General features: G+C 40.1%; 1 protein-coding gene across 4 annotated transcripts; it reads right to left on the minus strand.

Moving 5' to 3' along the window:
- Positions 1–2,524: 2,524 nt before the first annotated feature.
- On the minus strand, positions 2,525–26,930 carry eps15 (epidermal growth factor receptor pathway substrate 15). Of its 4 annotated transcripts, none has more exons than XM_068591754.1 (26): positions 26,786–26,930; positions 24,533–24,574; positions 23,763–23,852; positions 23,615–23,662; positions 23,412–23,507; positions 23,239–23,301; positions 22,480–22,605; positions 21,726–21,785; positions 21,084–21,314; positions 20,675–20,820; positions 19,796–19,952; positions 18,491–18,573; positions 16,054–16,126; positions 14,313–14,474; positions 13,951–14,148; positions 13,446–13,847; positions 13,083–13,163; positions 12,732–12,894; positions 12,446–12,490; positions 11,901–12,298; positions 11,302–11,368; positions 11,093–11,163; positions 9,946–10,081; positions 9,659–9,852; positions 7,234–7,255; positions 2,525–5,478 (listed from the first exon to the last, which is right to left on the minus strand). In XM_068591754.1, exons 1-26 carry the CDS (start codon positions 26,810–26,812, stop codon positions 5,348–5,350), a joined length of 3,312 nt encoding a protein of 1,103 aa, XP_068447855.1. In that variant the 5' UTR covers positions 26,813–26,930; the 3' UTR covers positions 2,525–5,347. The 4 variants fall into 4 exon arrangements, with proteins under 4 accessions (XP_068447855.1, XP_068447853.1, XP_068447857.1 ...); XM_068591752.1 differs by having other exon boundaries at positions 2,525–5,481; XM_068591756.1 differs by lacking the exon at positions 7,234–7,255.
- Between the last annotated feature and the right edge of the window lie 620 nt (positions 26,931–27,550).

Below are 27,550 nucleotides of genomic sequence, written 5' to 3' on the forward strand. Positions count from 1 at the left end.
TCCGGAAGCTGTAACCTGATACAGAGGAACAAAATCGAGTCTGTTTAGAGAAAAGAGCGAAATCTCATGGGATGAAAGAGCAGCTGAAAGGCCAGCTATTGTTTGAGTAACATGATCGTGAGAGCCATAGAAACAGGGACAGTGATATACGTGGACACTCCCAGGCTTCTGCTGAGGACGTTTCTGTGGATAGCAACGTGACAGTTTTGGGACAAAATGTCTGGGAAATCGGTCTGATGTGGAAACAGATTTTGAGAAAGTTTTGGTGAACACACAAAAAGACGCAAAACAGTTACTTTTAAATAAAAACACACTAACATTTTGAACTGCAACCCACAATATGCTTTTATCTGATTTGCTTTCTTTGTGTCCTTCATTGGCTTTCAATTCAAAGACCCTCACCTGAAGTCTGTGATGATTGGATCCAATTCTGGACTGTTTATGATTGACAACCTAAAAAGAAAAAGAAAAGTCAGCCTGTGAATGACAGTATGGCTGTAGAAGCTAAAACACTAACAACTCAAATGTATCATTACACTGTTAATACGAGTTTTATTACCACTGTGAGATCACAGAGATTGTTGTTTTGTGACTAAAGATAAATAAGGCTAAATAATAATATGTGTATATAACGTAATCATACTGGTTTGGGGAGCCCGGGCCATCGAGGATGTCCTGTTCCTTGCTGGCATCCCTGTGAAGAGGTCAGAGGTGAATTTAGAGAGAATATAAGAATGGATCTCATCATGGTGCGAAGAGGAGGTGTGCGAGGATACTGGAAGTCCGAACTGAAGAAGACTTAAGAGTTTTGGACGGACAGTTTAAATGTAAATTGTTCCCGGTATACTGTTGGGAAGCTACACAGTATGTGATGAATAAAATGACACACAAAATGTCAGATCAAAAGTAATAATAAGATGAAAGGGAAGCGTTCATTTATACTCAACGTGGAATCAACGACGACACTAACAGTGAAGTCAACATCAAGGAAGCTCGTGTCCACAGTGACACAAGACTATTGAAACACTTTAGTCCTCATATTTTGTTCTGTATTTCTCATTGTTACTATGATTTTTAAGCACAAAAAACTTCTAACAGAAGTTTAGTTTGGAAGAGGTGAAACTATACAGAAAGAAAGTAGTAAAAAAAAGAGCAGGGATTAGTTATCTAACTTGGGTGTCCTGACCCACAGATTTTGAGCCACCTGATTGGATCGTCACATTTTAAAGTTATGTAAATGTTGCTTTTCATCCACCTTAATTATCATGTTTAATTTACTTGAAATATGAGCAGTGATCTTACAAGGCAGCTGCGGAGATGGGACAATATAACAAAAAACGAAACAAAAAAAAAAAGAAAATTACAATGCACCTATAAGCCTGCTGGACCACCTCGTGAATGTTGCCCGACAGGCTGCAGACTGCCACACTGACTTAATGAGAGCAGCCCATGGATCATGATACCAAACTGTATCTGCATGATTTCCCCTCTTGTCACTTTTCTATGGATCAATGAGACGTTGGGCTCTTTTATTTCCTTTCTGACCGAGCAACAGTGGCGGCTTTTAACTTTCCTCCAGTAAAGAAACTCTGGACTAAACGTCACAGATCATATCGCAGCTGACTACGAGATCTGAAGCGGATCGATGAGGGCCATGAACATGTTGGGCACTGCACAACCATCCCAGAGGAAAAAGTATGATACTCACGAACCAAGTGCGATTACATTCTTCCTGTTGGCCGCACTTTGAAAAGAGGCAAGTAGCAACAGAGTCGGACTTGCAAAGACGTTTAGAAGTTGTCCCGTTTACTCACGTTTTGCTGTCATTTTTCTTCACGCTGCGTCTCCAGTTGGTAATAAAACTCATTCCACGGCTCTGAGATCCGGTGAAGGAGCAAAATATCCCGGACAGAGCAGGTTTACCGCGCGGGCATGGATGGACAGGCAGACAGGGAGAAGAGGAGCAGATCACGCTGAGTTCACGCTGACACGAATGACGTGCGGCTCCTGTGCGTCTTCCTCCTTCCTGACGTGGAAAGGTGTGCTACTGCTCCTATCGCCATAATAATGACTCCCCCTATTCAAATGCACTGCGATTTAGCTGCTGCAGGTCCTGGCTTCATGGTCCTAAAGCCCTCGAGGTTACACACGCAGATCCACAACATGCTAATAAACCAACACAACTATATAAAGCACGCTATTATAAATAAAGCCCACAGATATACAATTTAAAGTTGCTCATCATAAGCCTCATAATTAGACGGCTTCATTTAAAAATGAATGATACTCATATGTATATGGTGTATTTTAAATGCATTTTTACCTTCAAGCCAGCCTGGTTAAGAAGTCATTAAAAGTTGCATTTTATTTTAACAGCTACAGCTCCAATGAACGAGATTGCTGTCTCGAATGTCAAAAAAAAAGGTAGTACTTTGAACTATATATAATAGTGTATAGTATATAATTTGAAGATATACAGTACATATTAACAAAGGATGGTCATGATAGTATGTGCTTTATTATGAAACAGGCAGTACATTTTAATGCTGCATTCTTTTCCATGAAAACATATAACTGATCACACTCAAGAAGATGAGTTGAAATATATAGTATAGTTAATCATATTTCTGTATTCTTTACTTTGTAAAAGTACAAATAAAACAAACAAATACCAGTAAACATACAGCATCAAGAATCTTAAGAAGTAAAAGTACCTTCAGCAAAACATACTGTGGCCCATGAGACCATTACATTATTATGTGTTATTGGATCATTAACAAATACATTATAATTTCTAGGTGTCATTTTATTTTGGGGGGTTAAGGTGGAGCTAATGCTCGTAACTTTGTGTACTGTTGGGTAGTTTAATCTCTAACGGTGAATCATATTTTATCAGATGTGTTTCAGATGTTTTAGATAGTGAAAACTACTTACATCCGAAATGTTTTGCAGTAGAAGTATAAGGAAGTATGTATCTCAAATATATTGCAATCTGTTTAACTACAGTACAAGTAAGTCTTAAGTTACTTTGCACCACTGCTTTTTTTTTAAAAACTCAATTAAACTTGAATGCATGATTTATTTGTGATGGCTGTTATATAAATGCAGTTATGCTACCAAGTAAATTAACTCAAACTTATTCCAACACTGACTGTTTAGGATATGCCTTAATCCCAGGAAGAACAAACAAACGGCAAAACTACACGTGTTTAATATTTATTCTGTTTCAATTAAATGCATTACATATTCTGGCCAAGTAATGATTTTTTTCTCTACATGTTAGAAAATACAAAATGAAAATACAAGTAGCTTTTAAAACGTTTTCATGGGTAAGCCTAGAAACATAAGTGGTTCTTGATTATTTGCAAATGAAGTCTGTACAAATGACAGTGGCGTGTCAAGGTGGAATTGCACTGCAGCATGACAGACGGACGACTGCTGTTATCTTGACTGAACCGTAAGTAGGAAGTGCAGCTTTAACCACAGACAGTAAACTAGTTAAACATGAGAAGAGGAAACTATGACGATGTTCATTTCTTCTCTAAGCCGAAAAGTGACAAAGAGCAGAAAGAAGTTTGGTCAGAAATTAGCAAAGAAAATGAAAACCAAAGCCTCCTGCTGTACAACGGAGCCTTCACTTGCACCATCACAGTTCAGCACTCAGTGTTCAGAAACTTCTTTTCATGGAGAAAACACAAAAGTACTCAGCAAGAAGAAAAAGAATCACTGGCCGATCCACTGCTCTGTGTGTGTGTGTGTGTGTGTGTGAGTGTGAGTGTGAGTGTGTGTGTGTGTTAGTTAACTGGTGTGTTGTTGTGGAAGACAAACTGCTCCACAGAAGCTAATCAACTTTTACTGACTCTGTAATCCAGTTAGTCTTTCAGAGAGGAAGCATCTGGAAATATTAAACAGTCATACAAGCGATAACAAAAGTAGTAACAACAGTGGCTCACTTCAAAATGGAACTGGGGGTGAAATGGACTACTTGAGGAAGTCGATCTTTCTCCAGATACTCGTTTCGTTAAAAGGCGTCTGCGTTAGGGCGACTGCTGCGTGCGACTGCTGCGTGCCTACGCCTTTATCAGTGAGGATCAACAATACTGTTGACACGATTTAATGGAAGCGGGCAGACATCGGCTTTTCCAAACTCTTTGATTCATCTATGACAAGTTGGCTTGTTAGTGTCAATAATAAAGACATTAATAAAGAGTTTCAAACTAATTAAAAGAAAATAAGTATTTGGTGTTGGGCTCTCTTTCTCTCAAGAAAAACAAGTCATCTTATTGTTGTGTGCAATCCCTTAAAGTGTGCCCTGAAATGTAATGCTAGTTAATATGTAATCATTACATGTAACAGTTGTAGTATCATTCCTTTCAGTATCTCACACAAACATCATTGACAGAGCGATGCTGCGCAGAGCAGCACATTACTGAAATGTAAAAGAAATTAAAGTATGAAGAAGTTGTATGTGGTAGCATATGATGGATTTGTTACATTTTTGTATAAATCTACACATGCGTTTCACATATCAGAGGACTGGTAACTTCCAGTTAAACAAGTAGAAATGTCCTGAACGAGTACTTTTTTATAATGAAAATCTCATAGGCCTTTTGCCGTCATCCGGAACTCTAGAAGTACATAGTCACTCCATAAAATGACTGACTAGCACTTTAATATTGTTACAGTGGCTCAAAAACACTTTTCCCCTCAGCCACATGATCTTGAAAATACAGTTAAAAAAAATTAGGTTGCTTTTTTTTGGGCTCAACAAAATGAGCGAGACTATTTCTAATTCAAGAAATCTCAATATAACTTCAGAAGCAAGAGTGAGCCGAGTGTTAAGAAAAGTGTAGCGAGTACTGTTAGTGGATAAAGACAGGACTTCTGACATGGCTATTTCAATCAAGTTTTGAGTGCATTAAATAAATTACATTCTGGAGAGTTAATGTGACATTTTGTAGCATGATGTTGAAATCAACGGAGCAATCTCCAGATCCACATTCACTGCATTTCATTTTTCAACAATCCATTCTTCAGAACACTCCATCCTGGTCTTCTCCAAAAACAAGAGCAACAGAATAAGGGAGGGGAGAAGAAAAAAAAAATACTGCATTGCCAGTGAACGGTGAACACAGTCTGGGGAAGAGGAGGAAGATTCAGAGATGGGTTTGTTCCAAGAAAGTCTCTTCAAGGGGTCGGCGGGTGCTGCTGAATCAGTCTTGTACAGTCCCCACTTTGCTTTGGTGCTTTCTGGGCTGGGCCAGGCTGTGCCGTGCCGTGCCGAGCCAGGTCAATGGACAAGGGAGAGGGAGGATGTTAAGGGGCGGGACAAGCTCCTCAGGAGAGTTCAGACTGGCTGAGTGCGATGGCCAGCTCCAGGTCCTCTTGTTCCTGCTGGGTGAGCCTGGCAAGTCGCTCCTTTTCCTCTCGCTCGCTCTCGCGCTTTGCCCACTCTATCATGTCTTCCTCCGTTGGATACTGCTATATAAATACAGAAAGTGCACGTACACACACAACCCACACAGACACACACACCCAAGGGGGAAGGAGAAACACACAAATGCAAAAGAAATATGGGGGAGAGGAGACAAAGACAAACGTATATACAGTTAACAGACTCTCAAGTATATTAACAAACATTATTAGAGCCTGCTGATACGAGATAACAGCTGCAATAATATAACGCATACCATTATCATCACGCATTATGGCTTCATAATGGAACTGTTATCTGTATTACATTTCACAGCTGTGGCCCTTTACATCCATTCAGGATTCAAGGATTTATTATTATTGTTATAATACAGGATTGAACAATGAGATGAAGGCGTAGCATGTAATCTAATCCCGGAACCATGAATAATATCTTGAAGGGATTTTTTTGGCAACATTTGAGGACAAATTTGAAAAATTAGTGAATATTAGTTATCTTTTTGACTTAACTCATAACATCCACACATTTTCAATAATAATACATTAAATGTGATTGTTATTATTATCAGTATCACACTTCTAAGAGCTGTGGTGTACCCACTATTTATTAGTTAGCCAAGTTGCAGATGTTTGAGGAGTATTAAGTAAATGGACATGTGACAAAAGGTCCCTGGCTGGACTCGAACCTGTGATGTTTCAGTTATGGCACGTAGCTTAGCCTCTGGGCCATTGTGACACGCACAACTGGCTATTAATATTGTGAAGATGCAGTTAGTCACAGAGAAAGGTGTCCTTGCGAGGTGCGGCTGCACAATTAATCAAGATTTGATCAAAATCGCAATTTGGGCTTCTACAATTTTAAAGTCGCAGTAGGCGCAATATTTGAAAAATCACAGCGTGATCATTTGAATATGTTTTTCAGTGAAAATGAAAATATTGAGAAGAGAAATCTATCATTCACTCTAATATTGCAAATTACATCACAACTGCAATATCAGTCAAAGTAATCGCAATGAGACCTTTTTGTTAAAAATGCCCTTTGTGTGGTTTTTAATGAGCACTTCCTGGCTCGGTAATATTTCTATTGAGGGTAACGAAGCTTCAGATCTCTCAATGTCTGAACTGACATTCATCATGAACCCACTGACAATTGACCTTTCTCAAAGTGGACATTTTGACATGTTCATTGCAGAACAAGCACATGTGGAACTCATTCGTCTAATTTGCAGGTGATCGATTTATCTACGTAAGTAAGCTGGCTGGAAATGAAACATGTTTCACATCCCTCACTGAAACACCAGTGACTTGACAAACAACAAGCCATTTAAATCAAATGTCCCTCAAAGACGACCATGAACAACAGAGTGGCAGTCTCTGCCTCTCAGCCATGTCCTCCTCCCACATGTTGTGGAGGCATGAAATCAGAGATGGAAATGCAACGAAAGTGTGAAAGCCCGGATCTCTGCTGACGAATATAAAAGCGAGACGTGAACCAAAAATCAACTGTGTAGGATCACAACGACAAAAGAAAGACAACTTTGAAGTACACAGAAGGCTGGTGAAGACAGTTCATTACAGATCGGACATGCACTGTGCTAAGAGGTTGAAGTATTCTCAATGAACGACAGACAGAAGCATCCAGCGTGTATCGCCCTCATGCAGATGAAAGGAGGCAGTGATGACGAGGTTCACGAGCAGACGCTTTTTAAGATGAATTTGGTGTAGAGTGGCGCAAAACATGCACGACGACAACATGGAAGAAACATCTATAGAGTTTAGTAGAGAACGTGCATTTATTACTTGTAGCTGGTACATCCCACTGCTGCTTTTAAATATAAATGAAATCAGAGATAAATAAAGTACTTGTGTAGCAAGAGAAATCATGTGCTTTACAACTCAGCTTAAACAAAGCATAACGGCTACTTTTATCTTAATTTTCATTTATTGAATTGATTTAGTAAGATTCTGTTAAAGTGCTTGCAAGGACCATACTGGCGCTTTTGCATGTTTCATCCCATGTTCCATCCATGGCCAAACATTTACCAAAGCATGCCACTCTGTAGATTATTGGATACATTATATTGTTTTCTGCTTTCCATGAGGCCAGTATAACATCAGAATCTTTAAATATGAACATACAAAGAGATAAAACATGCTTGAGATAAAACTACCAAGATTAATAACCTGTCTACCTTCATTATTGTGTTAAAATGTACAAATATGTCCATGCTTATAATTTCACAACAAAGCAGCAATAACAGAACTGACAAATACAGTAGGCTACTTGAAAAGCATGAAATTTAAATGAATTTAAATTCATGCTTTGGAAAATGTCAACGTTAAAAGGTAAACGTATAGTCACAACTAAATGAACTGAATACGCCCCCCCCAAAAAAAGAAATTGTGGTATGGTCCATTAAAAGCTCAGGCATTTGCATATAATAATATCAAGGATGCACATAGAAGCCAGAGATGGTGCCCTTGATTCACAACTCTTTATTCAACTTTTTTGACAGAGGTGTAAAGACACACAGACAGAGAGAATACAGGCGATCTGTTTCTCCACAACACACTGCTGACCAGACAAACGCTGAATGGAACTGATAAGTGGAGGGCTGGTTGGGCGAACAAATGCATTAGTAAATAAATAGCAGCATGTGTAGAGGAAAAAAATAAAGACGATCTGAAGGATGAGAGAAGCAGTGAGTGTGAGTGAATGAAAGCCGAACACACGGTTAGTGCGAGCAGGTCAGGGTTCAACAACATGCAGGCGCAGTCAAGTGGTGGGAGAGGCACTGGAATCAATACGGCCAACGAATAAAAGTCATCCTCCAAAATTCACAGTACATTTCTAAGCAGTATTAAAAAGGAAAGATCGGAGAGGATTTTATAACTCCTACCAATTTACTCCTGAGGGTCCAACCAATGTTTCGCTCAAAGTACAATGTTACATTTTCCTGTCTTCTTAATAATTTTGGCTACTTTTAAAAAAATGTATGTCATTTTTGTAGATATTCTAACAAGTTGGAGGAGGACGGGGAGACAGGAAGCAGTATTTCCCGTATGATATATATATATATATATATATATATATATATATATATATATATATATATATATATATATATATATATATATATATATATATATAGTTGGTCGTGAGAAGAAATTATCAAATGCATTATTTCCACAACAAAAAAGCATCTATGTGTAGCTTAGCTGCTGAAAATTGGCCCGTAGCATATGAAATCTATGAGTTAGTAGCAAAGGTAGCACTTTATGAAACTGAGTTTGTAGGTTGAAATGGGGTCTTAGTTAAGAGGCAGCAGGCAATACTCTGCACCGTGTCAGTCAATATCACATGATATAATGCCTTTACACCACAATTGTGTCGACTCAGAAACACACAGACTTTAAGCTCAGTCACTGGGTCAGACCGAGAATAGGCACTTTGCCCCAATGGCAATTTACCTGAAAAGCAATTTCAGTGTAAATGGTCCATTTAATGAAATGTTTCGCAAGAAAACACATCTCATTTCAGAATGAAACGCGCATATGCACAGGCTGTAACGTCAGTGTACTTAGTTGGGATGGAAATAAAAGCCAAATACAACCTCTCATCTCTCCATTCACTGCCAACCATAAGTAGGGACTTGGTATCACAAAGGTAGATGTGTAAAATAAACTAATTTGAAACAGATCTTGTTTCCGTTTCAGCAAACATTTTGCAGAGTTAATTTATCAAAATATCTATAATTGCTATTATGTCATTTTTGTACATTTCCTCATAAAGTTAGACAGTGCAACTTCAATCATGGGGCATAAATTAAGTGCAATCCCAATATAAATCAGTAACAGAAAATAATTACAAGAATAAAGAATCTTTACATGGCAAAAAAAAATTGCCTTCTAATAAAGAACTAAAATATACACCAGCAGCAAAATGAAGTCAATTCTAAAAGCTTATTAGCTTATTTTAGCTTAGCTCAAGAAAACAAGCTTATCAAATAAACAAACATAGCATCAGGAAACTGTGTGACAATTTATATAACTCGATTAGTTCCCTTCTTTTGGACTTTTTAATGGCAATGATTGGAGTTATTTATAAAGCTGGCCTGATTTGCTTGGTGGTTGTGACTTTATTAATTAGCAGGAAAGCAGAACAAAAAGAGAAGAGGGACTAGTCAGAGTCAGGTAAAGGTGAGGGAGAGGGCGAGGTGCTCACTTTGTCAAAGCTGGCAAATCGGTCAGCTTCCCGTGCGTTGTGACGAGGAGGGGAGGAAGGGGCGAAGGGGTCGGCTAAAGGATCCTTAGCAGGCAGGGAAGAGGAGGAGAAGTCTCCCGAAGGCTGCTGGAGGAAGGGCCCTCGTCGCTGGAAGGCGTCAGATGAATCCGTCCTGGAGATGGTCGATCTCTTACCTGAGGCACAGACACAGACCCAATAATGAATGTCGAAATGACTGATAAGAGCACTACAATTCACCAACAGTTCTTTTCATAGCAAACACTGACCTGGAGGTGGAGGAGGTGGTCTGGTTGGCGTACCCGTTTTTGGGGGCAGGGCTGGGGGCACATCCGGGCCGGCAGACTGGCTTTCTTCCTGGAACAGGTTCTTATTGTTGAGGCCAAACTGGTCAGCGCCGTTTGTCTGCAACGTAAGGTTACATTTACATTACATTTCATTTAACTGACGCTTTTTTCGTCCAAAGCGACTTACAATAAGTGCATTCAACTGTGAGTACAAACTCAGAGCGAGAATCAGGAATGTACAATTTCTTCAATAAAGTCAAACTGCAAAGTGGTAGAAGTAAGTGACATTTAGGTGCTACTAAAATGCTACCTTACTTATCAAGGTTCACACCAAATCAAATACATTATTATAGGACAGCATATTGTACTGTAAAAAACAAAAACACAAGGAAACAAATGACAGAGGAACTCGCTACTATAGATCAAGGCTGGAATCACAGCAGCCTATTTTTTGTGAATGGTGAGGACTATATTAATGGTGCTATACAGGATTTATGCATGTTTGCCATTTTTTTGCAAAATCACACGATTTAAAAAGGCATAGTTAATTAATGTATGGGGGCAACATTTCAAGGATTTATGAAATTGCCATAGTCTGGATACGTCAGGGACTGAATATAATTTAAATAGGTGAGATATAAAAAATATTAATCTCCCACCATTCGGTTGTCAAGAACAGGGATATTAGCTAAAGAGAACACACCCGTTGTTTGTCCCGGGCTGTAAACATGTTGATTTCCACTAAAGCTTTAACATATGTTTTGGAGCCTCAAGTGGCCAATTGACAGACTGTAGTTTTTGGCACTTTGGCTTCATTTTTCAGCCCCTGAGGTTGACTCATGGATATTGCTCATTAAATTATGCAGCTTGTTCTATGGACTAAATGATGTGTTTAGTGTCCAATTCCCTCCACAGAAAATAATCACGTCCAAGTGTTCAGCTATTTCCTCCCAAAAAACCACAACACATTGAACGACTCACTCACAGCCTCCCTGCAGGTTCTAGTTTGACGGTAGAAGAGAGTTCACTTTGACGCAGCAACAACATCCATTCACTTAACTAAATTATATTCAGTGTGCATTGTACCGTGTACGTTAGTCACAGGGCATGAACAACATCTCAAGATTACCTTCGTCAAAGCACTGAAATCTGCAAAGCCGCCTCCAAACGATTCATTACCAAATACTGCTGCAAACGGATCTGAAACACAAAAGCACAAAGAAGTCATGAAGCATAACAAACACACTCATACAGACACTGTCATGAGTGTATTTTATCATTTCAACAGCTGCAATGGCTTCTGTCCCCAAAGGGGTGGCGCTACACCACAAGGCATACCTGGATCTGAGCTGGCGTTTACTGTCGTACCACCTGGAGCAAACGGGTCATTGGATGCTGCAGAGTCCTTCCAAAAACAGAATATATTGTACCAATTAACATCTTAATCTTAATATTTTTACCATATTGTAGAATAAACTCTGCTGCGGATGTGAAGATCCTGAAACTTAATTTGATTCACGAGAACGATGAAGTGATGAACATCATGCCATCATCTTGACGAATAGGAACAGAGCGTAAACAATACAAGCCTCCATAATAATTAAACAATACTTTATACTACAATACTAGTAGTACAATATATGAAAATGTGTGTCACAAACAATTGTATTACTTATCATTTGAATTCCTCTGAATGAATGAAAATACAGGATTTTTTTATAAAATAAAAAGTTTATGTAGATGATGGAAAAACAGGCTTTTTGTTCAACTGGTTGCCGTTAATAATATGGGCCTGTTAATTGCCTCATTTACAAATATTGTGCAATTAAACAAACCTTACAACATCAAAAAGCATCTATGATTGATATTTAATTGTCTCGCTCAATAAACCTGGGAGTGAGTACGTTGGGAGCCGGTTGTACGGCAGGCCTACTCACCACGGCCGGATCAGAGGAGGGTAGAGAGCAGCTGAAGGGATCTGCCCCTCCAGTCTGAGAGCCAAACGGATCCGCCTCCAAGGTGGCATTCTTTTTGCCACCAAATGGGTCAGAGATGGCTAAGTTGTTCCCTGTGGCGCTGAATGGATCCTTGGCTGCTACGGCTGGATTGGTAGGTTTTGAGGAGAAGGGATCTGGACCGGCTGCTGGTCCAGCTGCTACGTCACCAGGCTTGGTTGCAAACAGGTCTGGTTCTGGGACCCCAGCAGTGGTACCAAACAGATCAGCCGAGCTGGCAGTGAATGGGTCACCTGAGGAAAAGGGGGCGCTGGGGGCCTGAAAGAAAGAGTCTGCAGCAAAGGGGTCGGACCCTTTGAATGGATCCCCACCAAATGGATCTGATTGAACAGAAACAGATAGAAAGTGTGAACATTTGATATTGTAGACTTGGTTCATGCGCACGCTATAAAACAGTTTTTGATTTGATTAAATTAATTAGTTTGCAGGTTAATCACTTTCAAAAAGGGATTTGACTGAGAACTCACCTGCAACATCTGGTTTTCCGAATAGATCATCTTTGAATGGATCATCTATAAAAAGGTAAAAAAAAATATCATAAATCTGACCAAATTGAGGCTTTAATACAAAAATGCATTCCGCAATCTCATTCTGCAAGTACCCAAAACTAATCTCTAATATATACAATTGAAATCTGTAAAACCAATCACCTTAAAGAAGTAGGTCAACTCGTTCCAAACATAGGGAAGCTCGGCATGAAGACATTATATTTGTAAGCTATAAACTAAAGACAAGACGCCTGTTGGAACTCACGGTCAGTAAAGGGGTCTGAATGGAAGAAGTCCATCTCAGGCAGGGAGGGAGGGCTGGTTTGAGGCGGCATCGAGCGAGGGCCGATGAGAGGTGGTAACAAGTTGGTGGGGCTTTCCGGGGACTCTGCTGGCTCCGGTTCGCTCTCTGGCTCTGGTGATGCAACCTGTTGAACAGCAATAGGGTTCTGCTGACAAGCTTGACCACGACAGGAATGGAATCGTTGCGTTTACATTCCTTAGGATTAATGAATGCCTGAAAAGCTCAGATCTACATGTGTTGAACAAAGATCTGTGTAGGAAAACTCACTTGGCTAAATGATTCAAGTGTACCTCAGTTACTCAGGGTTCTTACCTTTGGTAGGCTCTCTTTAGGCAATTCCTCTGTATCATTTATGAGCTCCGGGGAGACGTCGGGTGTTGGGCTACTGTGTTCCTGGAGACATTAGAAACAAGTGTTACTGACAGTGACATATTCTGAGAATTCATATATTATATATTTTACATTTGGTAAAATTCCTGTTGTGCTACAAAATTCCAATCACACAAAATGTAAATGTAGTTGGCTTGGTGGATGCAAAAAAAGAAAAGAAGGTCCTATTTTTGGGTAATCGTGAAAAAACACAAAAAAACAGTTGTAGTAGGAACTGATAGATAGGCGTTCTTTCTATCGAAACAAAGGACTGCTAATTAAGGCAAGTGTAATTATTACCCTCACCGTGTTCTCCGGTGGTTTGGTGAGGGCCAATCGATTATTGTACACCTCAGAAGAGGCGAGACTAGTATAAAGATCATCCAAGGCATCATGTTTCAACTTTTCCTCCTCGAGAGTCTTTGGACTCTCTTCCTCCTTCTCTTCTTCTTCTTCCTTCTCTTTTTGATCAGACTGTTCTTTCTGCGGATTGAAGACAGCTGATGGATCTTCTTCCTCCTTCAGCTCTTTAGGCTGGTCCTCCTGGTAGAGGTCCTGCTGGAAGGGATCCACCTGAAGCGGCTCTGCAGTGAAGCCGGTTGATCCGTTGACCATGACAGGGGAGCTGTCCTCCAGGGCTCTTTTCCAGCTAAGCTGGGCAGTTACTGACCTCTCTTCCACCTGAAGGTTGTTCAGTTTCTGCTGAACCTAAGACAGCACAGAGGTTCAAAGAACACGGAGAAAGAGAAGAATAAAAAATAGGTTCTATGTTCTGCGGAGAAAAGAGATTCATAGATTCACACAAACAGACCTGCGAAACTTGTGTAAAGGAGTCGCGGACAGACTCTTGTAGAGGTGTGAGCTGCTCCTCAGCGGCCTGGACCTTCTCCTGCAGCTTCCTGCTCTCCTCCTGCAGAGCGAGGAGCTCCTCTCGGGCCTGGACCAGCTCCTCCTCAAACTGACATATCTTTTCTTCCTGGTCCTCATGCTCCGACTGCAGAGAAGAAATCTGGGACAGACGTTACCGTTATGAATAGGCTGGCGCCCCGGACTGGAATGCGTTATTTATTTATACAACTGATGTGCTTAGCAAGTGATGGTCAGTCATTTCTTTAGTCGCATAGCTTTCCGGTATTGAAATAAATACATTTGTTTAAATTCTACTCAACCTACCAGATGGGTTTCTTGGTTTGTCTGTTGGCGAATAAAAGTCAGCTGCTCCTCCAGGGAGCCTTTTTGTTGGTCCAGCTCGTCCAAAGCATCCTGGACCTTCTGACGCTGAGTCTGGAGCCGCTGCAGCTCGTCGCTCTCCTTCGCCACCTCAACCTGTAAGTCCTGCAGACATCAAGCCAAAGATGTGTTTTCTTTCACAGGTAAACTTTGGTAGAAAAACAAATAGAATATGAAAGAGGTGAAGAATAACAGATTGGAATTACACTTATTATTTAATATATTGATAATTAGAGAAAAGAAAATCAGTGGATTGATTCATTTCCCAGGAACTCAAAATGCAGAGGCATAAGAGAACATCCAACATGTTCATTTTAAATTATGCGTTGAGAAAAAAGGACAAAAAGATAGCCATGCAAAACTGATCAAAACAACCATAGTTCCAAACAACAGGAGACACAAACCAGTCCGATATGTGAACGATTGACAGGTTACATTATCACGACATGTTCATTTTAAAGTTTCCATGCCAGTAATTAACAAATAATAATACCAATCAGTAGATACAAAAAAGAAAACATAATATGTTGAAATGTAAAAATAGTAGGCCGCATAATGGCATGCATTGTATGTTCACATCGCGGTCAGTGTGACTTGGCACATTTGTGCAAGTACAGGATCTGTGTCTTTAGGTGGAAGAAAGAAATACTTCAGAAAAGCTTCTGAAAACTGAGACAGAAATGGGAGAGGGAGAATAAGATGCAACGCAGTTCTCTGGCTGGACTGAAATCAGGGATTTATCACCAACTATAGAATCACTGGTTCATTACGGGTCGTGACACATGTTTAAAGATTTTACATGGTCGGCCTCCCCAACTAGATTTATTTTTTATACCAACCAAAAATATATTTTGTGTTTTTTAGAATTGTTGATGCAGCAGTTTTCCAGTACCCTGTGCTGCTTCCAGGTGCAAAAGCCCTGGAAAATTACGCTCATCTTGAGAAACCAATGACTTTCAAGTGATGGCTGTCAGAAATCCCCGTTACTGTGGAAGGCCACCACAAATAAAATTCCCCACCTTGGAGAAACACTGTAGGGGAAGTCTTAATATATAGTCTGTGACGTGCAAGCAAAACCAAAAGCACACAATATGTGATGTCCAGGGTATGTTTAGAAAAAACATAATACAGTATAAACTGCCAAAAGCACTTCAGGCAACCCCACAGTGCAGCTACGAAGTTCAGCTACATCACCGTGAGACTCCCTTAAGAGCCAACTTCACACACCAGCTGAATTCCCACAAGCAGAGCAGACTAGCCCTTTAAGCCATCTGCTCCCAAAATAGAGCCCATCTCTAAGGCTCAGAGCAGACACGCCTACACAAGGACACCAGCCTCTCCCTCTCTGAGAAACATTGACTTGGTTTTTGAACAAGCGTCTACGTCTGCCGGCCAAATGTATTATTGATCTCCTCCTCCGGTATTTACATCACAGCAAAAGTGAACAACTGCTTCAGCACCTCCTGGCTCTTTACCGTCTGCTTCGTCTGACCAGGAGTTTCATCTTGCAGAAATACCAACACACTCGAACAACCAGCTGTGTTTTCACACTAATCCTTTGAGAGGCATTGATTAAAGAAAAACAAAAGCAAAGAAGCAGCCTTCCTCCTAAAAAAAAAAAAATGTTGCCACCATACTGAGACCAGAGACAAAGTCGCAGACAAAACAGAAAGCGAGATCTTACCTGCACTTCGGTGCTGCGTTGTCTGATGGCCTCCTCCTTCTCCTTGATTTCCTCTTCCACAGTGATCTTCTCCCTGGGGGTCCAGCACAAGAGACAGGAGTATTTAGCCTCCGAGGACAGGGCGGGAGGACCCGGTACTCCAAGCTCACCAAGCCCCATCCAGTTCTCCACTGAGCCTTTTTTACCCTGCACCTGAACCACCACCACCACCTTCTCTCCCTGAACCACCATGATGTCCTGGAATTACAACTCCACCATACAGAGAGAAACACCTGAACGTCTGCAGCTACAGCAGGTGTGTGTGTGTGTGTGTATGTATGAGAAACGTGATGTGAAGAAAGGTAGACTGTGTGCGCACGACGCCGTATGCCTGGTGAGGGCGAGTGTTGTAGAAAGTGAGGCTGTGCTTGCTCAGTCAAACGTGTGGGAGATGAGGAGTGAGAGGCAGATGGCTGCCTTGAGGATGGAGGGAGGAAAAAGAAAAGGAGGAGGGACGAGTGATGATGAGCCAACCTACAACATTCATCGTTTGCGCTGCCCGTATGTTCATCCTCTCTATTTCACTCTTTCATCCACCCAGCCAGAGAGGAAATGAAACGCGGTGGGGAGAGGAGAACGGAGCCATATTGACTGGTGTATAACCGGCAATTAATAATTGTGTATTTTTATTTTCGGCTATTCCCTTGAAACCACAAGAAGGCAGCACACCGTGTGCAACAGTCAAGGTGCCGATACGTTGCCAGACACCAAAATGTCAGCCCATTTTTGTCTGTTGTCATTAAACTATTATTAATCATGACTGACATGAATCAATAAAGTTGGATTTAATTCACATATCTAAAAATTTCCACTCAGACTTCTTAAACATAATAAAAACAATGACACTAAGAGGCTTTTTATGTCGAAAACATGTATTAAAAAAAATAATCACTGACTGACAACATTGAAAAAAGCTGTTACAAATATACATCTTTTGATTAAAATGTGCTACTGGAGCAACTCCCTATAACTATTTACGTGAAGAGGTTGCTCCATTGCTTTCTCAGTGACTAGGAAAGCCCAATGATAGGAAAAATGAAACATGCAATTTGTATTATTGTTTCAGCTCTGAAAACAGTACAAGTATCCTCCGCAAAAGATAACATGTAATATGCATTGTGTGCATTTGTTGTGTAAAAGCCATTCAGAACACAACACTTATTATTCACCGTGTTCAGTTTCACATTTAGATGACTGAACTAAAAGGCATCAACCTTAGAACGCACTTATCTGCCTTTCATTTCAACACAGACTAAAAATAACAGCATCTATTTTTACATTCTCCCTGTTCTCTCACATCAAAAAGCACAATTCCCTTGATAACAGTACATTCCTCTCACAGCAAACTGAGTATCATTTATATTCTCCTCTTACCCATTATCTTCATCATCACCATCCTCCTCATCTTCAGCAGAAGGCTGCTGCCACATTTTGAAACATTCACAAATATGAATCATCTCGTCAAACTCCTCTCGATCTGCCGTCTGTCTGAAGCTCTGATCTTCACTTAGTTCCCACTTCTAACCATCTTGCATACCTTTTCTCCAGTCCTACAACAGCAGCTGGCTTTTAGAGTGAGTGTGTGTGCGTGAGTGTCCGTGTGTGTGTGTGTGTGTGTGTGTGTGTAAAGTTAGGGCGTGGGGTGGAAGGCCAACTTTCTCACTTCTCACTCTCAGCTTTCACAAAAAAGGAAGCTGAACTCCTAAACTGAGACTGATACACCGTCAGTGAAACCAAATTTATATGATATTTTTTTCCACCTGACTTTAAAGGTACAGACGAAAACCGTGAAAAGTCTTTTGTAATTAAAGACGATGTGGAGCAAAAATAAAAAAAACACATATACAGATAATATAACATTTACCTTTGTCGTAATATCATTTAACATATATTTCTGACTAGAAGTGAAGGAATAGTGTAAGTGTCTGCTTCCATCTTACTGGCAAACAGCAACTACATAACATTGCCATCTGCTGTGTTTGATTGCCTGCAGTGAGAACACAAATGTTTATTTATATAGTCTGAGAGCGTGTGAGTGAAATATTCTTGAACTCTTTCACCCAGTTGGGTTCACAAATAACAGCTTTAGCTTATTTCCAGATATATGGAAAATATTTTTGGCAGCCTAATTCCCTCAGTTTGTGGGAAACACTGCATCCTGCTGGTCAGTAGAGTATACAGAAAGTTTGTATCCCAACGTGAAGAATATTTGCCAAAATTTTTTCCCAAGAATACATTTAATCACAGTTGTGCCCCATCACACTCAAATGTATCATTTTGGGAATAAAATTGTATGCAGTCCATCTGTAGGCTATGTTTTATCCCTACTTGTTACATAACCTCATCAGTAAGACGCCGTTTTCCATTTATTTTAATGAAAATGCGAACAAAAGCTTACTTTTGTAGTTCGACAATCTCGTTACTGAGAGAGTCCAGTTCCTTGATGGCAGAGAAGTCAGCAGCCAGGTTCGCCGCGTTGTTCTGAAGAGGAAGTGAGGAGGAAAGATACAAGAGGATTAAAGTCCTGACTGATGGTAAAACACCGTAACAACATTGACACTTTATATACCAACAGCTCAGAATGACTTCTCATCACATATGGAAGGTAAAGACTACTTGTATTACACTATAGAACAGCAACATTACTACTATGTTGATGAACATGAGTAAATGTACAAAAGAGTTACATTGATGGCTTTACAAATACCACACATGAAGCCACTGATGGAGACAAAAAATGGCAGGGATGGAAGTGAGACTTGAGTAACGCTACTGGTAGGCTACTACATCACATTAATTTAGCTGATTTAAGTGCATCTACAGCACGGATGTGTATCTGTCGCTGCATCCCAAGATACTTAAAAACATCAACCTCTGCTCTTTTCAGCTTAACTCCTTTGCATATGATGGTGAACTCGAGAAATACAGATGTCAAATATGGTAGAAACACAAATGAGTGAGACAAGGCGGAAAGATGATAAAAAGAGGCAGCCTGCTAAAAGTAATGAGATGCCTCCGAGTCAGTAAACTATCACACACACTCACTCAGGATCATCCCACTGCACGTGTGAAGAGGATGCAATGTAAAGTGGGAGGTAAAAGCAAAAAATGCGTTTCATAAGTTGGAAAAGAAAGAAACATAGCTGCAAGCTCAGAAAAATCCAAAACAGCAAAAACAGGAGAAATGTCTGTAAATAATAATTAAAAGCCAAACTTATTTTTCTCAAAATATAATATCAGTTTGTTACTTTAGCATACTAAAATATTATATAGGAAACATGAACCTAATAATCACACAAAGGCAGAAAAAAGCAATAAGTGTGTGACAGATTGTTTTTATGCTTAAAAAGAAAAACATATTGCCAAAGGCTATCAGCTGTTCTTAGGGACGCATCAGTTCTGAATTAAGGCTGGGCAATATGGCTTTTCTAAGAACTTTAGAGCAAAACTTTTAGATTGGATCTTTGAAAATTAAGATTGTATGTGCTTGTTATTATCAATTCAGACAACATAATTGTGTATTACAATATATGATTTCATTACAGTAAATGCATTGATGTTTATATTGAATAATCGGTCAGCCGTAGTTCTGAATGCTGTATAGACCCCCCCCCCCCCCTTTCTCCCCTCCCAAAAAAAAGAAAAAGATCCCAGCAGCATCCTTGATTATTATTCATAGACTTGAGCTCTCCGAGTCACTCACCTGTTTGATGGTTTGTCGGTCAGATGGAGGTATCATCTCTGGGGTGAGACTCTGCGGAGGTTCCAGGCCTTTAGTCAGCCTCTGATTGATTAGATGAAGCGCCAGGGCAAACTGCTCTCGGGTCAGTTTCCCGATGTCTCCAATGTCACAAAGCTCCCTGAGAAAACAAACAGACATGCGTTACATCAGACAGTAACGATTTACACCTCAGGCTACGACTATTTGTGATGGTCTGACTGATCATCATGTTTAGTGGTGATGGAGGAAAACACACAGGACAGTCTGAACGGAACAGAAGTCAATGAAGTAAAAATCCATATCCTATCAGCACGCACTGCAGCGCTATAATCACCCTGCACCAGTATTAGGACTATTTGTTCACTGTCATTATTTATAATCACAGGCACAATATTCTTCTTGTTGTTTTAACCTTGATCAACGTTGACTATTTTCAACTTCAATCCTTAGTGTGATTTTACATGATTTGTGCAGCCTGATGTCAATAACATGTACTCTGGCTACTGTGATGTTCTTCAAATATGTTTGCACTCTCTTACACTGCAGTGCAAAATTAGTGTTATTTTCTTCATCTTTTTTTAAATTATATATTTTGCATGAAGAGGGATCCCTATTCTGTTGCATTTCTAGAAGTGTATTCCTATTCGCCGCATAAAAAAGTTTTTTTTGCTTTATCCATAATAAAATCTGTGACTTATAAATGTGTGCATTGACTTGACTAGTGAATAAAAATTATTTCAGAAAGATTAAGCAAAAAAATCCCAAATCTATCTACAACAATATTTACAAGGTGAATACGTTTAACAGAACACACATATGCTGCCGGAGGAGCTGAACGGGAGTTTTGCCGTCTCTACCTACCAGATACGTGCAAGTGTAGCAGAGGGAAGCCCGGTTTTCAAGAAGATGTCTCTAACTTCAGGTCCAGACACAAGGCCATCCATGTCACCATCAGTCTTGCTGAATAGCTCATCATACTTTGCTTTGTCTGCTGATGACACCGCCCACTACATCGGCAAAACAAAAATACTTTGAATTAGCACATTCTACATCATAGTATAATTAAATACAATCTTCAGTTAACAACATAAAACTAACTCAGAACTTACCTTCACACTCCCCCTCGTCTTGTTTTTTTGAAAGACACACTGAACTAGCCAGTTTGAAATCATTTTTAAATGTTTTTGTTGTAGCTATGTGACAATCACAAAAAAACATACAAAAGCTTTTCAGGCGGTGCATGCAGAGGAGAGACGGGTACTGTACTCACAGGGGCAGCTGCTGGTGTCGGGACAGGAGCGGGGGCAGGTTTAGGGGGGTGGGGCATGGTCTTAGAGGCAGCGTGGGAGGAGCGACTGTCTTTGACTGAGGGGGGCGAGGGTAACAGGGGCATCACGGGAGGCACCGAGGGTTTTTTCCTCTTGGAGGGTGGAACCAGGGGGGGTGGTAGGGACATGGGAACAGGCTCCCCCTCTAGGGCTCTGTACACCAGATACATGGCCTGGGAAAGAAAAATCAATGATAACAGACAATTACCAATAAAGTTGTTGCTTTTGTTATTGTGTCCTCGCACTTCTTCCATGTGTCTTATTTGTTCCATTGAGGGATACAGACATGATTTTCCCATCTTGTACTAGCTTGCAAGGTTGTACTGTAGAATATAAGCATACACATGTATAAAAACGTGAAGACACTTTGGAAACTACTCCTAAAATATTCAGATAGTGAAGATTGGAGAAAACCAGAGATAAAAAAGCTTGATATGATTTAGATTCCTGGGGGATCAATGGAGTAATAAATTGAAGGAAACCGCACAGAGATGAATATATCATTTCAAAACAGCCTAAACTGAAACTAATTGACTGTAACTTATGTGATTTCTTTTTATTTGTGATATTGGCAAATTTCTTACCACAGAAAATTCATCTCTGTCCAACATGCCATCTCTGTCGATGTCACTGAGCTCCCACACCTTCAACACACACAAATACAGACATTATCAATCAGCATGCATCATTTCAAAACTGTATAATATACAACAGCATGTGACCCTGAAAGCCCTGACTCGCTATGGATTCTCACTTCCTCTCAGAATTGTTTTCTCCCACATTGTTTTTTTTTTCTGCATCGTATCATTTAATTTGTTATCATTTAGGCTGTAACATATAGAAACCATTGTGTAATGTAGAATCTCATGGAACAGTCTATCCGTCTATCATATGTTGCTTTTAGTTTTTATAAAGGATATTTTGATTAGCTAGTTGTTTGGTTTTTAAACGCCACATGTGCAAATTGGTGACTATTTAAGTCTTCTGTTATTTTTAAAAGCATAGGACTTCTTTCTTTATTTTAGTCACTTAGCATGCAGGATTATTTATAATCCCTCTGATTACTTTACAAATACCACACTGTTGGAGACACAAAATGGCAGGGATGGGAGGGCGACTGATCGAAGAGTAATGCTACTACTAGAACACATTGCTTTAACCGATTAATTTAAATCTATTGCTGCATCCCCAAATACTCTTTTTAGCGTAACTCCTATGCATATGATTATGAACTGAGGGAGGAATACAAATGTCCAATGTGGTTTAGTTTTGGAAACAGAAATAAAAATGAGGGACAGAAATAAAACTATGGAAAAGTGTCCTGTTTGGGGATCATACCCTGCCGAGGATGTCCACTGGCAGTTTGGAGTTCAGCAGGACAGGCTTGACCTTGTCTCCTGTCAGAATCCCTCCTGCAGGGCCCAGACTTTCAAAGATAGCATCAAACTTCAACTTCTCCTCAGGCTGGGAAAGACAACCAAACAGATGTACAATGGTTAGAGACAATTCAAACTTGATGCATTCCTGGTGCAGCAAACTGGAAACAAAATATATATTTTTTAAACCCTTAATAAAAGCCTATATCAAGGAGGAAAGATATGAATGTGTTTCTTTCAAAGTTAAATTTTCACTTTGTGACATTAACTGTAAAATCACTGATATACACAACAATATGCATTATTTTGGTTTAACAGTCAATCAAATTAAATTTTCTATCACATGTCAGTAGGCGGTGCTTAGATTCCCCATCATATGACTATTCTTTATAACCAATGACCTTCACTTAGGTCCAGGTGAGTAAATCACAATATGTATTGTATTGATGTCTGATCACGTTAATGTTTATGTACAATGTGTACGGCATGTCTGCGTCATATTGAGCAAATATGATTTATTTGACATTTTACATGAACACAACAGGAAAGATCAAACTCTGTGACGAATGCATTCGATATTTTACAACCACTATATCCTGTTGTGGTGTCTATTATAAGCAAAAAAAAGATATTAAGGCATGTTACGATGAAACATAGATCACTATCTTCACTAGATTAACTATATTAAGACAAAAAGATAATAAACTTGCAAGAGCCTCACCTTGACAACCCAGGAACTGTCAACAGCCACTCCTCCTGCTAACAGCGGGCTGCTTGTGTCATGCTGGAGATAAACAAAATGTTATTCATCAACACCTCTAAAAAAATGTTTCACTATTTCAATATTAGACATTTAGATAATAAATTGCTTGTTATGCACAGTAGAAGCCTTACAAATTTGGGGGGAGGAACAGTCACATTGAGACTTCTGAGCGCCACCTCCAGGCCATTTTGAGCACAGGCCACCAACCGCAATGCTATGAAGAATTGCTGAGGAACAGAGATGCATTTTGTGTCATGAATCTAGAGATCAAATGCACATGATGCACAAAAAACAAACAAATCTCTCATGATGCGACACCGCAGTGCTTTTCTACCTGCTTATTAAGAGCACCTTTACGTTCAGAGTCTGCCAAATCCCAGACCTGTGAAGACACACACAGTTGATGCATTTATTACCATCAACATAAACAGCAAGGACAACAGAGACGTTATGATACTGCATTGATCAGACTCTTTGCCCACCTTCCCCAGGACCAAGTCAGCCAAGCCAGACCTCTTCAGGAACAGAGCTGCATCAGCTGCCGCCACCCGCCCACTGCCAGTTGGATCAACCTGCACACAAACATCAAACACACAGTCATTATAGCTTATCCCATCCAAGAAATATCAATAACATCTGCACTGCTGAGAAAGACACTGAATGTCTTATTAGCCAAAAGCATTAGACCACAACCCAAATGTGTTTGAATTGGAGAAAGAGGGAGGCAATAAGAACAAATGAAAACTGTGAGACTTGCCCTGTGGGATAAGAGTCTCTAAATCACTTAAATTAATACTGACAATAAACCAAAGCCATTTTCTCAGCAGTCTATTCGCTTGGTACTGGATCTGTTGGTAGTCTTTCATGAAGCTCACAGTGAGCTCCCCTGACATGTCAGGCAAAGGGAAACATTATTAATTCATGGAGAGATTTCCTTTACTGGACACAGAAACCGGAACAGAAAGAAGAGAAGAGAGATCACTGCTCACTGCTGAAGCCCACAACAGTTCATTGAAGCAGCTGAAGCTAGTTTACAATATAAAAGGTTCCGAGCACCCTCATTTATTTGTTAACTTTAGCCATCTCTTATCCAGATAATTTTACAGCACAATACAATAACAGTCAATTCATCTTAAAATTACTATATAAAATAATAGCAATGGGCTCAACACTTAATGGTATGTTGTTGGAGCAAAAACATCAAAGTCAAAATTAAATATTGTTTTATTTTTGGGAAGATGTATTTACAAACCTGCCGATAGTATTTGTCATAAATGGGATTTCCACTGGAGAGCTGTAAAGAAAGGAAAGAAACTTAGATACCCAAATTTGAGTTTACAGAATGAATACAACAAGCTCTTACTTTTACCACATTTTGGTTTATTTGATAAAATCCCTAAACTTACCTGTCAGTTTACACGCTTAAATGACAAGTGTTTGTTGGCAAGTGTGTGTTACTGACTGAATCAAGACAGCTGTCAATATAAAGAAAAAAAGACTGATCCATTACAGATGACAGATGCAGACTACAAGCAATATGTTAAATTTTAATTTAATGAATAGGAAGCAGAGAGTAATGACTTGAGGATACAGGTTAACGTCCCCTAGACTAGAGTCCTAATAATGATGGTCAGCGAGACACTTTCAACAGGGCGTCGCTCCACAGACCAGTGCTAATTTTACCTTCTGTCATATCCTCTCTAAACACCCCCCTTTCCGGTATTACTACAACTGTAGAACAGGGAAATAATCAGCATTTCCTTCTCCATTTGGCTGAAACTGATAATTTGGTTGTTGTGCTTTTCAATTGACAGGTGCAGCGATGGAGGAGAGAAGAGGACAGTAATTTGGCAGGCGAATGGCTATTCAACCGGTGCTTAAGTGCATCGCAATTTTCCCTCACAACAAAATTGACATGCAAAATAATTCCATAATGTTAAAGTAGAGAATAGCAAAGATCTGTCACTCTTGTTACAGACTTGCCCAAATAGTTCGGGCACCGATTAACACTTCAAAAAAATACGCAGCCTGCGATCCGCATGGTGATCTCTGTCAACTTTGCCATTGCCAATTTAAAGCGAGCTAGCTGTGTTCACATACACACACATCTTTCTCTGGCCAATGCAACTTATTTTCTCTGACACACAATAGTGTGCCTGGAACTGTTGGCGACTGTAACACTGTGGTCATTGTACTGGTGACTCTTTAATTGAGCATTGAAAAAACATCCCTCAATCATTCCCCAGCCAGCCCATACAAAACACACGCAGATAGCAAGATGCATTTCAGTGCAGGGGTTGACAGGCCAGTCTAGTTTGTTCTGGAAATATCCTATTCCCTAATTCACCCACGGCAATACAAACACATTAATGTCACGAGTAACACCAAACAGTAAGTCAGTAGGCAGTAACACTGACAGCACACTTAAAACAAGCATTGCTGCCTGACAGAGCAAAGAAGTTTCACAACACAGAGATACAAACACAGGTTTTTGAACTCTTCTCTGCAAGATAATACAAAATAAAAGCAGCTGGTGGCAGACCTACTCCTGTCTGTTGTTAAAGGCAACAGTGTCTCAGGTGGCAAGTCTGGTACCATAACCTACTTATTAGATCTAGCTGCTCTATGCTAAAGAACTTATTTACCATGCAAACACTTTTCTACACAAACTGCAGCATTTAAGTTGGTCAGCAGCTGTCTGACATTTTGTGACAGAAGTGCTGACTGATGGCTACTCAAGTGCACTTCCTCTTTCTGGTTACAAAACCACTGTTCACGATATGTGGAGGTTTTTCTACTGTTGATATAGCTAATGGACAACAGCAGCTAACAGGCCAACAGTTCACGTTATCCACTTCAGAAAGGTCACAGACACAAGCACTAACCCGGTCAGTGGAGCATGTTTACCTCCAACAATAGCCATAAACCTGTTGGTTGTTCAGTCTCACCACATATCAAATGATTATTAAAACATCAACAGAATATAGCGTCCACTGAGTGCAGCTCAACTTGCTTTATTGTATGTTTTTTTTTTAACCGCAAACAGTGTGAGCAGACATGACAGTACAGCCACAACAGAGCCACACATGACTATCTCGTACTAACATCTCTTCGGACCAACTAGCTAAACGAGGCAGCACATAAAAAAAGCACCACAACGTGTCCACTTCCCACCCGAAACGACCCCTCAAAGCAACGTCTCCCATCTTATCTCTCAACTTGTAAAAACACTAACACACAGACTAGCCGTTAGCTAGCAGGCTCGCTAGCTAGCTACGCCCTTACGCAGTCCCCGAAGAGATTAAGGCAGAAACTTTTCCCAGTCACAGCGGCGCTCAACTTCCACAAAGAGAGACGAGGGTCGATGTGAAAGCTCGCGTTTCTCTCGCACGGCTCGTTACTCCCCCACCGAGGCGGTTGAAATGCGCCCCCCGAGCCGAGCGGGACGGCGGAACACCAACACGTTTGCTGCCGTTAAATGTGTGTTGTAAGAGACAGTTATTACCTGAGTGAGAGACAGAGTGGCAGCCATAGTGTTTCTGTTTCCCACTGGTTTCACGCTGCGCTTTACTGCCAGACACAGACAGAGAGGCCGCTAAGAAAACCCGGCGCTGGACCTTCCGGCCGGAATCGATTCACGCGGAGGACCCGGGAATGCAGACTTCCCTCAAACGTGTCTGTCTCGTGTGGGCTCCCGCCGGCGAAACGAACCGCAGATGCCTGGAGCAAATACAACTAATAAAATAACTATATATCTCAGAGGTGGCGGTTCTCCAACCTTCGGAGACCGAGCAAGAATTTTAAAAATATGAGTCAAAGTGCCTCGAGTGACCCCCGCACACGCACACGTAGCATTTCTTTACTCATTTGCTTTTTTATTTATTTATAGTGACAATTTGCATAAAGTAATAATCTCAAAATAAATGTCTGTTAAGTCATTATCGGGCAAGTGAAATATGAGTTGATAAAAAATACGAAATGCGTTAAAGACACCAATGCCATTTTTATATGAAAAATGTAAAAAAAAAAAAAAAAAAAAAGAAAAGAAAAAAAGTAAAAAAAAAAAAACATTACAAATAAAACTCGTGCATTCAAATTACATAAATATGCTAAAATGCCCTTTTCGCATGTGTACTACTTATATAATATTACGACCAGTAGGTGGAGCTAATTTGATACATATACCATGTGGAAGTTTAATCTGTTCATAATGTCAGATAATGTGCTGTTTTATATCAAATCTGATGCGGCAAAGTAACGAGTAACTATA

The sequence above is a fragment of the Clinocottus analis genome, unplaced genomic scaffold, assembly GCF_023055335.1.
Source record: "Clinocottus analis isolate CAN_PGR_092001 unplaced genomic scaffold, fCliAna1.0.p SCAF_25, whole genome shotgun sequence".
Classification (NCBI taxonomy): domain Eukaryota; kingdom Metazoa; phylum Chordata; class Actinopteri; order Perciformes; family Cottidae; genus Clinocottus; species Clinocottus analis.

Excerpts from the sequence above, each read along its gene's own strand:
- eps15 (XM_068591752.1), bottom strand. The coding sequence starts at position 26,812 with ATGGCTGCCACTCTGTCTCTCACTCAG. Across the intron at positions 23,663-23,762 it reads CTGACTTGGTCCTGGGGAAG|GTCTGGGATTTGGCAGACTC; the intron begins GTGGGCAAAGAG and ends GTGTCTTCACAG. Across the intron at positions 23,508-23,614 it reads AAGGTGCTCTTAATAAGCAG|CAATTCTTCATAGCATTGCG; the intron begins GTAGAAAAGCAC and ends TCTGTTCCTCAG.